The 12,593-nt window shown below is 36.4% G+C and overlaps 1 protein-coding gene across 3 annotated transcripts in view; it reads right to left on the bottom strand.

Moving 5' to 3' along the window:
• Nucleotides 1-12,213, bottom strand: part of CEP170 (centrosomal protein 170kDa) — a 78,778-nt gene extending 66,565 nt beyond the window's left edge. For all 3 annotated transcript variants that reach the window (XM_009585803.1, XM_009585804.1, XM_009585805.1), the window contains exons 1-4: nucleotides 12,109-12,213; nucleotides 6,593-6,682; nucleotides 794-872; nucleotides 94-152 (exon numbers count right to left, since the gene is read on the bottom strand). In XM_009585803.1, coding sequence (XP_009584098.1) covers nucleotides 94-152; nucleotides 794-872; nucleotides 6,593-6,682; nucleotides 12,109-12,213 — 333 coding nt within the window. The remainder of the gene's footprint in view (nucleotides 1-93; nucleotides 153-793; nucleotides 873-6,592; nucleotides 6,683-12,108) is intronic.
• Between the last annotated feature and the right edge of the window lie 380 nt (nucleotides 12,214-12,593).

The following is a 12,593-nucleotide window of genomic DNA, read 5'->3' as shown; positions in this document are numbered from 1 at the left end:
AGAGAAAAAAACACCTTCAAAGAGTGAAAAAACCCCTATGTTACCAATAGCTACACAATGAGAGAAGAACATCTAGGAACTGCACATTGTTACCTTAAGTGCTTCTTCAGGGACTCTCATCTCTCCTCTGACGACAGTAAAAAGATTAGTATGTAGGAAGTGCTAAGGAAAATACTGGAAAGATTTCTCAATTCACAAGAGGATTTTACAGAAAAGCAACAGTTCTGCAGCCTATTCTGCCATTGGAATGGTGACACTTGTTCTACAAATGTGTCGCTGTTAGGACTAGCATGTACAATCATACTCATCAAAGCAAATGCACAATACAATTATTTACTATTTGTAAATAGAACATTGAGTAGATACCTTAACGTCATAATAATACAAGTTCTTTTTTTTTTTTTTTTTTCCATTCGGTAGTTTGCTAAGCAATTACTTGTAATCTTCTCTACTTGTATACAATCTCATATGATACAAATATTTGTGTATTTTCCTCCAAGAAAAGTAATGTTTCTTAGCAACACAGAAGTTACACATTAGGTTTTAAATAGTAATTGGAAGTTGAGGTTTCTTGCGGTGAGAAACAATGAAATGTACTTTATCAATAGTCCTGACCAAGGTACAGTATTGTAAAACCCGCCATTTTCTCTAATTTAGGCATTTCTGTAGTAATGAGAGAAATAAGTATTTCAAAGTTGCCTCTCAAATAGTATAAGAACCCTTCATTTAACACAACCATACTTTTAGCAAGAAAAGTGTGTCAAGGCATTGTGCATTTTTATGACAAGGATATCATATCCAAATCTCAATTTATCTTCTAACTTCAGAGTGATGTATGTCTGTTCTGGAATCCTCACATCATTCACAAAAGTCTACAGAAATAAATGAGGACAGAAACAGATACTGTTAAATTCCAAAATCATAAAATGACAAATCACTTAACTAATTTTATAAGAAAGTTTTCAGCACGGCAAATCTTCTACTAGTGATTCACTGGGGAATTGAACTGTAAGCTCACATCGCCACCTGCTTCACAAAATATTTCAAAAGAAAGGTTAAACACCAGTCACTAACCAGGCTGCTGACATCACACTGGCCTTGAAAAGTTTCTTACAGGTTTAATCTTGTTAGCAGTATTTACTGAAATGTTGATTAATGTTCCCCCAAATTAGCACCTCCACTCATTATTCTTCTTGTAGTTCGCTTTTTCAATCCTAATTAGCTGTCAGAATTGATTTATCGTCACATTTGTACAGCATTTAACTCTCGGATATGAGAGTTCTGAGGTAGTTTACAATTTCTAAACATTGTCAAAGGACTTAAAGGAAAAATGGACCAAGTTAGTGCATTCAATTAATTCCAAATAGCAGTGATAAAGAATTCAATATATTGCGACTTCAATATATTGTGACTCTTGAAAGAGTAGGTGTAACAACATTCATAAGCAGAAGTAACATTATTATACCAGCTAGCAGCAAAGCAGAGCAAATTCCATAGGCTTGACGATACCTTTTGAAAATTCAGTTACTGTACAATAAGCAATCCTCTCCTCCTTGAAATCACTGTTGGAAACATAGTTGGAGAAATCAGACAAGCTTTCAGTGATTTGGAGAAGGATTATTATGTACCTGAAAGTTTGCCGAATTTCACCAGCCATATCAGTTGGCTGTTACAGGCAGTACAGATTACCAATCACCCCGATTTCAAGGTCCAGATTAAACCTAACAGTGAAAAATAAGAAGGAATTTGCAAAAACATGCTGGGATCAATTTCAAGAGAGCGTGAGATATATACAATGACTCATTACAGAGGCAGCAAGGAGGAATAATAATACATGTTCAAGTCAAAATGGATTTCAGAGATGTAATTTGGAAGAGTTAGAAAACAATTTCATCTCTGTGGGAAAAAAATTAGATGAATATAAATAGAGCTTGAAGTTGGATTATTTAAGCCCTAAAGAAAATTCTAGCAAGTCACCTACATAAAATTCTAAACCAGACATAAGCCCTTGTAAGAACCAGGAAAAGAAAAAGTTCATTCCTTCATTGGACCTGATCTGCATCTTTAGAGACTGATTTACAGTCTTAGGAAGGTAGGCTGTCAGCGTCAAGCAAACTGCCCACGTTACTAACATCAGCAAGACTTGAAGTTGTATGTGGTGACTTCAGATACCAGAAACCACGGATGCTAACACGCTAAGGTAGGAGTGAGTGTCAGGAACTGAGAGTGTTGTTCTCACAACTTGCCCTTTTGCCATTGGAGGGGCACCTTTAGGTAGAGACTTCTCTCAGAACCTGCCACCTCCCAGTGACAGCTCTCAAATTGACCCTTCTGCTCATCCCGAGTCATACCACTGCTCTTACAACTCTCCAAATTAGGCTGACTCTCTAACTGTGGAAGTGAATTGTTTCTTAAACTGAATTTGTTACCTACAGAGAAAACTCTATATTGTGTCAGTATCTTCTGAATTCACTCAGTGATAGAGAAATACAAAATGGTGAAGACTCGTTTTGTCTAGCAGAATAGAATATTAAGCTCTCTATTACAAAAACTAGCGATCAGGCTACAAAGAAAAAAGAAAACAGTAAATATAACTCTGCATAGTATTTAAGACCCTTTCAGAGTTACACATCCTTGAAGAATCTTTCTACAGTGTGAGCTGACAAAAAACTTCGGCGCAGCATCTTCCTTAAACTATTCCTCAAGGCTCAATTCAAATCTGCATTAAGAAGCTACAATTTACACTCTAAGTTCCTCTCCCATACATTCTCCCCTGGCTTTCTTGAAATCTATGGCTCTCCTTTTACCTGAAAAAAATGTAGCATCTGGACTTATAAGAATGTAGCATCTTCCTTGTAAGAAATATGAATAATCAGCTATATGGGAAAAGTCTCGTTCTTTGGTATTACTTCCTTCATCTTCTCTTAAAATCCAAAATGAAGCCTTAATTTAGGGCAAATTCAAGGCAAATAAAATATTTATGGATTAGCTGGCATGATACTGTTGCATTATTTTCTGAATTATTTCTCAGTTGTATATTTTCCCATACCTTAAAAATTTACAGATTCTTGCTCGTTTTTACTTTTCGTAACAACTACATGTTAATACTACAGATAGATTAAATACCCAGGGTGCCTTTCTGAAACACATTTACTATTGGTTTGTTCCAGTTTTCGGGACTCAGAATATTGTAACCCCACAGGATCATCCTACTTCAAACTTAAGAATTCTACAACAACATGTACATGTTTCTAAGGAATGCAGCAGCTGAAATCTGTCATTTTTTAAGCACTTTGAAATTAGGGGCACACACACACACAAAAAAAACCCTTGAATAATTAAGCAAGCCAAGAATCTGTATCTTTGAATGCTTGTGTTGCTCATCTAAATCTAGTATTAGATAAAGTCCGGAAAGACAGAAACAATGTCCTTCCCCAAAGCAGCAAAGTGATCTTTTGTTTTCTTTTTCTAAATGAAAATAATGTTTATTTCATTATTTAAAAAATTGCTTACCTACTTCATAGAAAGTATCTTCCATGAGAAATAAAAGTACAACTATTTACTGGTTTGTAAGCATGAAACTTTGAATGGTGTTTAATGCGTATTTATTCCACTTTAACACTGTGAGAGTCCAGAGCAAAAACCCATGTGAAGAATATCCTCAAGGCAGCTTGAATTTTAGTGAATCACCAAAATTTAGGCTGCCTTGCAGAAGTACATATGCATTTTTCCTCCCAGGTCAGAGTTCTGAAATTCATGTGCATGCAGTGTAATCAACCCAGAGACCTCTGAAGGCAGTGTGTGCAGTCTACAGGCATCCTCATGACTGAACTGATGGCATACAACCACCAAGCCTCAGTTGCTTTGCCAGTGGAGTTTTAAAATCCCACCACAGGCTTTGGGATGCAAGATAAAGCCAGCTAGTTACTATATAAGTAAGGAATCCTTTTCCCCCTTTAAATCACTCTATACACATTTTCATACATTCACATGATTTCCAAAGCTTTATTCTTCAAATAGTGAGAGTCAACTCTCTTTAAGCCTTCGCAAAGTTTGCTGAGCATTTTGCAATCCAGTCCTAAAACACATGTATGAAAGGACGTCACTGTCCTGTAAATATCCCTGAGAAGAATGTTATTCAACAGGGCCATGGATGTTTGATAATTTTTCTGTATGTTTTTGAGGTCACAAGTCAATGGAGAAAATACAGTTCAATTCTGTTGATACTGGCGAAGTAATAGATTCTATCTTAGCAACTGTACACATTTTCTGTGGAAAAGAGAAATTCCTTAATCTTTTTTATATTCAGGAATGACGAGGAGTCATCATGATGGATTATTAGAAATAAAACTGTACATCATGTAAATCTGATAAAAATTTACTTTTGCTTTATTTTCAAAACTAGATGCATGAAATCCAGGATGAAGACTGCTGTAACCTTTTCACTGAACTGAGTGTGAATCAACCATACACATAAGACTATTCAGGCATCAGGGCATCAGGTGCAATTAACAGTTCATCTAGTGAAAGTATTCGGGACTCATAAAACTCAAAAGAAAAGCCCTATGTATTGGTAGTAGCCATCTCTCCTTAAACTCTGAATTCTTGAGTGGTTGAAGTGCATTACATCAGGAATGGAGTGGTCCTGTATACTAAGAAAAGTATACATCTGTTCTCCAAAGAAATGGGACTAACTGGGGAAACCCAAAATAAATGTTTGCTCTTGATGAAGCAAGCAAAATAAGAATGGGTAGAAGCTGATGAAGCACTAAAAGAGGGACTTGGCTGTTAGGGAGGTGTATTCTCAGTGGACATAGTAGCTAGACGAAAAGAATTATTGCCTAGTTAGTAGTTCACTACATGCTACAGAGGCATTGCATATATTGTTCTGCCACACAATTGAGTACGGTGTTACAAAATTATGTTTCCTCTTTTGATCTGAAACCAGGTAGGTAGACGTATGTAAGAAAAGCAGAGTTGGAAAGAGACAGTAAGGGAAGCACTGAGAAGACAAAGAGCAAGGATTGAACTCCTAAGACTTAATATTCCCTGTCCCAAAACTGTGGGAAGAAAGAGTTCCTTTGATGTCTCTGGATAAACAGCTATAGAGCAACTAACAACTCAAACCCGAGAATGAATCAGATCAAGCGAAGCGAACAACTGAAAGCTCTTTATCAGAGGCAAAGAAAGGAGTTGAATGAAGGCCTTTTAACATATATTTTTATTAAATTCAAGTTCTGTGACAAGGCAACGAAAATCTGAAGGTATGCTTACTGACTACAGGAGTAACACAAAATTAGGGAATAAAATCAAATGGTTCAGCAAAAAATTACTATGCGCTGAATTCATTTTTGATCAGTGCCTTGAAACAGTGCACTGACTTTCAAAATGCAGAGGTATATTAAATATTTAAGAAGCAAAGTTCTTATATGTCTACAACTGTTCAAAGGATATAACCCTTCAGGTTACGCTGGTTTCATATGGAGTTGACTCTTTGAAAGGCTGAGTTAGTTACCTTAAAGTAGAGAAAAGCTAATAGAGACAGACTAACAGGGTTTTTATTTTGAAATGCACTTCAAGATCAAACACCAAAATGTACATCAATGCTAACAGGCAGTAACTTGAGATTCCTTTTTCATCTTGTATTTTTTTTTAAACATTTGACAAAGCTATTCACTACCAGTAGCTTTCTAAATATTAACTCAAATAAGCAATCACAGACGAACTCATGATTTTATTCTGTACACATTCACGACACAGCCAAACATTTAAAGTTATATAAAATAACAACCATAACTAGTGTGTATAAACAGCTCATAATGAAGTATCTAAAGGGCTACAAAAATAAGACAAAGTTACTAAGTTTTTAATAATCTACTATAATATTCAAAACATTTATAAAAAGTGAAGCTCACCTAAAATATTGTACACACAATTCCTAGAAATGCCTTAAAATGTAAAATGTCATATGAAACTTTATTTTGCTCATAACTTAGCATTTTTCCTATATTAGTTTGTAGTAACTTGATACTTACACATTATTCATAGACACTTTGACAAAAAGAATACTGGAAAAACTAAATGCAAATACAGAATTAGTTAAATAGGTTTACATACAACATTGTTATGGCACACTTAAAATTTTTTTTCCACATATGAAGTACAGTTTTACATTCTTTTCTGTATGGAGAAAAGAGAAAAAAGGAATAGCATATGAAATAAAAATCCATTTCTTAACCAGACATTTTAGAGATTGAGATACCTTTTTTTTTTCCAATATAATCTAGATTTTTTTTTCCTTACATTTCTGAAATACAGAAGAGTAACATACTCCTTTTCATTCCTTTGAGTTTTTTCCTACTGCCAAGGCCCTCTTATTAATAGAATTTACTGTAGCCTTTTTAAATAACGTGCAGTGGAAAACCCCAGCAAAAACTACATTGTCCTTTCGAATGATCCCCCATTTCCAATCTTGCATTAAAAAGGTATTAATGTACACTTGTTAAGTCATACTCGCTTTGCTCAAAAAAACCCCAAAACAATCAATCATACAAAAGACTATGACGACTATCCATTTCTGATGTTAACTTACCCCATTCAAGCTGCCCAAATCCTTCACCAAGTGTTCATCCGTAGAGGCATCATAGTTAAGTACAGCATGTTGCTTGTCCACACTTCGTGACTAAAATACATTAAAAAAAAATTATATAAAATAAGGTATTTCAAAAACAGATCAAGATAGCATTAATGGCTATTTCTTCAAGTAGCACGATTATTTTCTTTCTACATAGCACATTTATTCAAATGATATAAAAAAATTAATCCCCCATATGAAAAAACTCAATCCCAACTCTGGCCCTGGATGCCCACAGCAGAATCCTAAAACAAATTCAGAAGAATTATTGTCTTATATTATTAAAGTTTCCCCAAATGTGATCATAAGTCAGATCCAGCCATATCTTATCCAAAGATTTTTTTTTTCAGTTTACCATAGTTTCACTGACGTTTAACCTAACATCATCAACTTCACCTTTATTTCTCTCTCTCTCCTTAACTACATGCATCTTTCAAAACATGAATATGATTCTGTGGTATTGCTGTTCTCTCTGAAAAACCGTTTCCTGTCATAGAATCAGTAAATGTTCCATTAAGTTGCCTGGGACACTTACCACAGTATACAAGCATTGAAATTGTTTCTCCTAAACAAATTAGCTATAGCCTCTCCACTAAATTTCTGAGCAGTTCCTGAATTATTATTCCTACTTCAGCATTTATTTAATTAATTCTTTATTTTGCATCCAAATGTCAACCCATAGATCAGGAACAATCCTTGTTACTATTTCCTCTGAGAACACCACCTCCCTAAAAGCTAAGTCCCTTTTTTAGCACTGGCCCATGGCCAAGTGTTTGCAGGCTGAGGTGCTGACTTCAAGCAAGGAAGAGGTGGGGCTGGATGTATGCTTCCTTCATGCATGCATGTGGTCAGCACCTCGACATCTAGAACAGTTCCCAACTGGATGGAGCCCACAGCTCATCTTCCCCAGCTGTGCGCACTTAATCTCAGTCTGTTTGCTGGCAATTCTGCTAGTGCAATGTCCTGACATGATTGTATAGCAGCAAACTTCTTCCAACAGCATTGTTTCCAGTTTCAGGTTCGCATCTTCTATCCTTGCCACTCAACTCATTGTTCAGGACTATATAGCACCGAGAATGGTAAATTTCTGCCTAAGACTTCTGTGCTTATTTCTGTACCAGCACCTGCAGCCTGTCAGTTCTAGGAGTCCCAGTTTATCAGTGCATCAGCCAGTTCAAGGCATCAGACCGTGCAATCATGACTCCTAAGGAAATGCTTTCTCCTCTCAGAATCCCATGTTTATCATCTCGTTCCTTCTTGATTTCTTGAGACTTGTTAATATTATTTTCCTTCCTTCTTTTCAATTTACTTCCTTATTCTTCCTTTTCATGCCATCTTCTGACTGTTTCGCTTTCTCCTCAAAGAAGTGAAATTAGTCCTCTTCTGCCTGTACTTTCAGACTTTTCATTTGAGCCAATTTGCTCTGCAGTATTGAGGTGTATGGAAGGAGGATCAGGATATAAAAGGGGAGAGGAGAATTAAGGAAGAGACAGACAAATGAACAACAAGGTCCATGCCAATAAAAGCTGCACTAGTATACCACATCAGTTATGTGTTCTTAATGGTAGATGAAGATATACCAGTATAGTTCACTTTCTACTAACTTAGTAACCTTTCTTCAAGTGAAAACAAGCTATCTCAGTAAAATCAAATTCACTGATGTGGGTGTTCTGCTGAGCCTACAATGTCAAGCAGAGATTACACTTTTCCCACACTCAAGTGATGCAGCAATGCAAGCATAAGAATTACCCTATCTTTACGTAGGTTATGGCAAAGATTTCTGAACTTCTTTCAATTACGTTATTCAAATACAAATTGTATTAGTAATCAATTATTTTATTAATTTTATGTGCTCTTCCTATTAAAAATGAGTTAAAATGGAAATAACCTAAAAGATCCATAAAGCTTCATGCTATTTTGTCACATCTTCTGTAATGGTAAGAACGATTACTCAAGTCTATGAATTTTAGAGAAACACCTGAAATTCTGCAGAGCATTAAGGTTCTCCTCAAGCTCAGATTACTTGCATATAATTGGACACATCTTTATTCATTGCAGACAATCTTTAGAGGTGCAAAGATTGTGCAAATCTTTCAAATGCCATTTTTCCTTCTGATTTGTTATTGCAGGTTTCCATTCAAATTTAAGTACTATCAAAATTACTTTTTATAGGACTGTGGCTGGCAGCTAAGCACCACACAGCCGCTCACTCACTCCCCTCTGCCCCAGTGGGATGGGGAGGAGAACAGGAAGAGTAAAAGTAAGAAAACTTATGAGTCAAGTTAAAGATAGTTTAAACAGCAAAAGAAAGAGGAAGAAGAAAGAAGAAATAAAACAAATCAAGTGATGCAAAGGCAATCACTCACCACCTCCCACAAGCAGACCAATGCCCAGCCAGTCTTTGAGCAGTGGTTGCCTTCGCCAAAGCCCCCTCCCCCAGTTTTTATTGCTGAGCATGATGTTATATGGCACAGAATATCCCTTTGGTCAGTTTGGGTCAGCTGTCCTGCTTGTCTTTAGAGGTGCAAAGATTGTGCAAATCTTTCAAATGCCATTTTTCCTTCTGATTTGTTATTGCAGGTTTCCATTCAAATTTAAGTACTATCAAAATTACTTTTTATAGGACTGTGGCTGGCAGCTAAGCACCACACAGCCGCTCACTCACTCCCCTCTGCCCCAGTGGGATGGGGAGGAGAACAGGAAGAGTAAAAGTAAGAAAACTTATGAGTCAAGTTAAAGATAGTTTAAACAGCAAAAGAAAGAGGAAGAAGAAAGAAGAAATAAAACAAATCAAGTGATGCAAAGGCAATCACTCACCACCTCCCACAAGCAGACCAATGCCCAGCCAGTCTTTGAGCAGTGGTTGCCTTCGCCAAAGCCCCCTCCCCCAGTTTTTATTGCTGAGCATGATGTTATATGGCACAGAATATCCCTTTGGTCAGTTTGGGTCAGCTGTCCTGCTTGTGTTCCTTCCCAACTTCTTGTGCACCCCCAACATACTCACGTGTGTGTAGGAGGAGCAGAGTAAGAAACAGAGAATGTCTTGAAACGGTGCACACACTGTTCAGCAACAGCTAAAATATTGGTGTGTTGTGTTATCAACAGTGTTTTGGTCACAAATCCGAAACACAGTACCATAAGGGCTTCTATAAAGAAAATTAACTCCAACCCAGCCAGACCCAGGACAAAGATTTATATATGACTGCAGAAATAATAAAAATCACAGAATAACTGTGCTAAGAGCTGTGTGAATATGAAGAGAAAAACTCCATCCTCAGTTAAAATAAATTTGTAAATAGCATTATTTTAGACAAAGACTCTTCAATCCAATCCAGACTATTAAGAAAATGTTCAGAATACAGAAAATAAGAGTATTCTTCTCTGGAAACAAGTTTGATATTACGAATAATGTAGAATTTTTCAACTTGGAGATGATTCCCCCATCAAGATTCAAAAAGTTTTCTAAAAATAATGCTGAAAGAGGGGGAAAATATGGTATTTATCCACAAGCAGGATGATGCATTGGAGCAGCTAGCTAAATACAAAGACTGTACACTATGTTTGAGCATATTTACAAAATAACCCAGTTAAAGCAAACCTGTATTCCCAGACATGAACAAAACCTCTGTTAGAAGAACAGTGGTTAGGTACAGATCTGAGGTCTAATTCTATCAAGCATGCAACAGAGTTGAAATGCTTTTTAATAAGGCTTTTGTAACATGTTTTCTGTCAAGAGATTATGAATAAAAGCATTAAATTCTGCTTTCTTTATCATGCATTGTCCACATGCTTTGCGGTAAGAGAACAACCAAGTTGTCAAGAGTGGAAAGGAAGGTCCCACACAAAGAGCTATACATACAGAACAAGAACACATTATTAGCTTCTCTTTTGGTGGGTTCCTCCCCCTTCAGCAGTATGTGATGTTACAGTCATGCTGGCATGTAGACCTAACATAACAGCAAGCTAAAGAGAATATTCCTGAAAATCTCCAGGCCCCTCGATTCTTTTTACCGCCCCTGAAGTCAATACACAACAAATAACATTTCTAAATTACTGGAATCTATTCACAATATTAATCAAAGAGGCTGCAAGTTTTGAAGATGATGATGACTCAAGTTTTGTAACACAAAATAATAAATGCTTGAGTATTCAGCTTCACTCTAAGGACTGACCAACCACAGACAGGAGATGGCACAGGGGAGAGAGAAGGAAGAAAAGTCTCCCTTATTCAGAGACGACAACCCACTACGACAAGCTAGTGGTGAAATAAAAGCATTTTTTGATTATAATCTTCTGGGCAGGAACTAACGGGGTGGGTTTTTTTCGTTGCTTTTCTTTTGGTTTTGGGTGTTGGGGTTTTTTTGTGTTTGTTTGTTGTTTTGTTTGGGTTTTTTTTTAATACTTTCCTCATAAATCACCAAGACATCATACTGCCTGTCTTTGAAGAGAAATTAAGAGTATTTTCAACTACTTTCTAACAGGACAAAGTTAGTTTCCATCACCAATAAAACCTTTGGATGCCTTCTGAGGTTGAGAGCCAAATGCAGTTTACGAGAGATATTACATTCTGAGTAATACACACAAAAATAGGTTTCTAGGCACTTCATTTGCAAGTGAGATTCTAATTTGGCCATTAATGGCTGCATACACAACTCCTGGAAACAAAAAATCCAAAAGAAAATATTTTATTGAATGGTACGAAAGGTTGAGAGTTTTGAAGTTCAAATCCTCTTAAGAGTTCCACAGTAACTCAAGAATTCAAGAAGAAACTCCCAAAATATTACCATTAACCATTCAAAAATATATATACTAGAAAGAAGCAGCTCAGAGGACTACAGCTTTGATAGGGCAAAGTGCATGCAACATGGCCACTTAACAGTTATACACCCCTAAGAGTTCCGCATAGTGATCCTGAAAGTTGAGGAAGCTACTGAAGTATCAAACTATTTTGACGAAGACTTGTATTTTTACAGTTCCGCTGAAACCATTACTGAGATTGAGTCATTCAACTTCCTTAGAGATAGAGAAATACTCTTCTCTACTAATTTCATTTGCCTTTGTACAACAAGATCAGGACATGGGGATACAGTTACATCAAATCATGTGACTAAATTAGATTACAAGTTGCAGAAAAAAGAAAGCTCTTTTCAAAAGCATCCAGAGCACTTAACATTATCACATTCTATGGAGTACACAGTCTACTTACTTTACTGATCGTATTGCAAAATTTATTTCATCTTCTATTCTTGCATTCTGTATGTGATTTATATGAAGAAAATGTGATCCTCTGCATTTCAACAGTAATAGTACCATTGATGTCAATATATTTAAACTAACTGTTTCTATGAACACAAAAGATTAATCAAAACAATTGCTCCCCAACATCTGGGGAATTTAATTTTCAAAAGGAATATAAAACTGGTGCATTAAGTTCATGATTTGAGCAGTTGCACATGGAAGGCTGATGCAATTACCTGTAACATCAGCTCACAGTCATCTCTTCCAACAAAAATCATTTCTCGTGGCAGCCTATGGCGGGTGCCTCCACTGCTCACCAAAAACCAGGATGTTAAGCTCATTTTCTGCTTAGGTGATAAATCCTTGGCAAAGCTACGTCATCCTGCAGCGAGAAAGAGAGAGAGAGACAGACAGAGAAATTCATTTTAGTTATTTTTAGCTACAGTTCCTGCTTAGCAAACACCGTGAGCAGAATACAAAAAGCCTCTGAAAATATGGCTTTCTCAATAGCATGTACTGAATCCAGCAATCACAGGAAGTGACAGGCTCCAGATTTACATAGTCTGAGGCCTCATGCAACTAAGCAAATTTAATTGGAGGTAAGCGTCTTCAAAATGAACAAGCAGCTAGTTAATGCCAAAGTCATACGTCAAGTTGTCAGAAAGCTTTTAACATTTGACCGCTTATTATCAAGATAATTGCCACATTAATGCTTCACTAT

The sequence above is a fragment of the Fulmarus glacialis genome, unplaced genomic scaffold (assembly GCF_000690835.1).
Source record: "Fulmarus glacialis isolate BGI_N327 unplaced genomic scaffold, ASM69083v1 scaffold1189, whole genome shotgun sequence".
Taxonomy (NCBI): Eukaryota; Metazoa; Chordata; class Aves; order Procellariiformes; family Procellariidae; genus Fulmarus; species Fulmarus glacialis.
The sequence above is the reverse complement of the archived record's forward strand: the minus strand, read 5'-3'. Positions and strand labels throughout refer to the sequence as shown.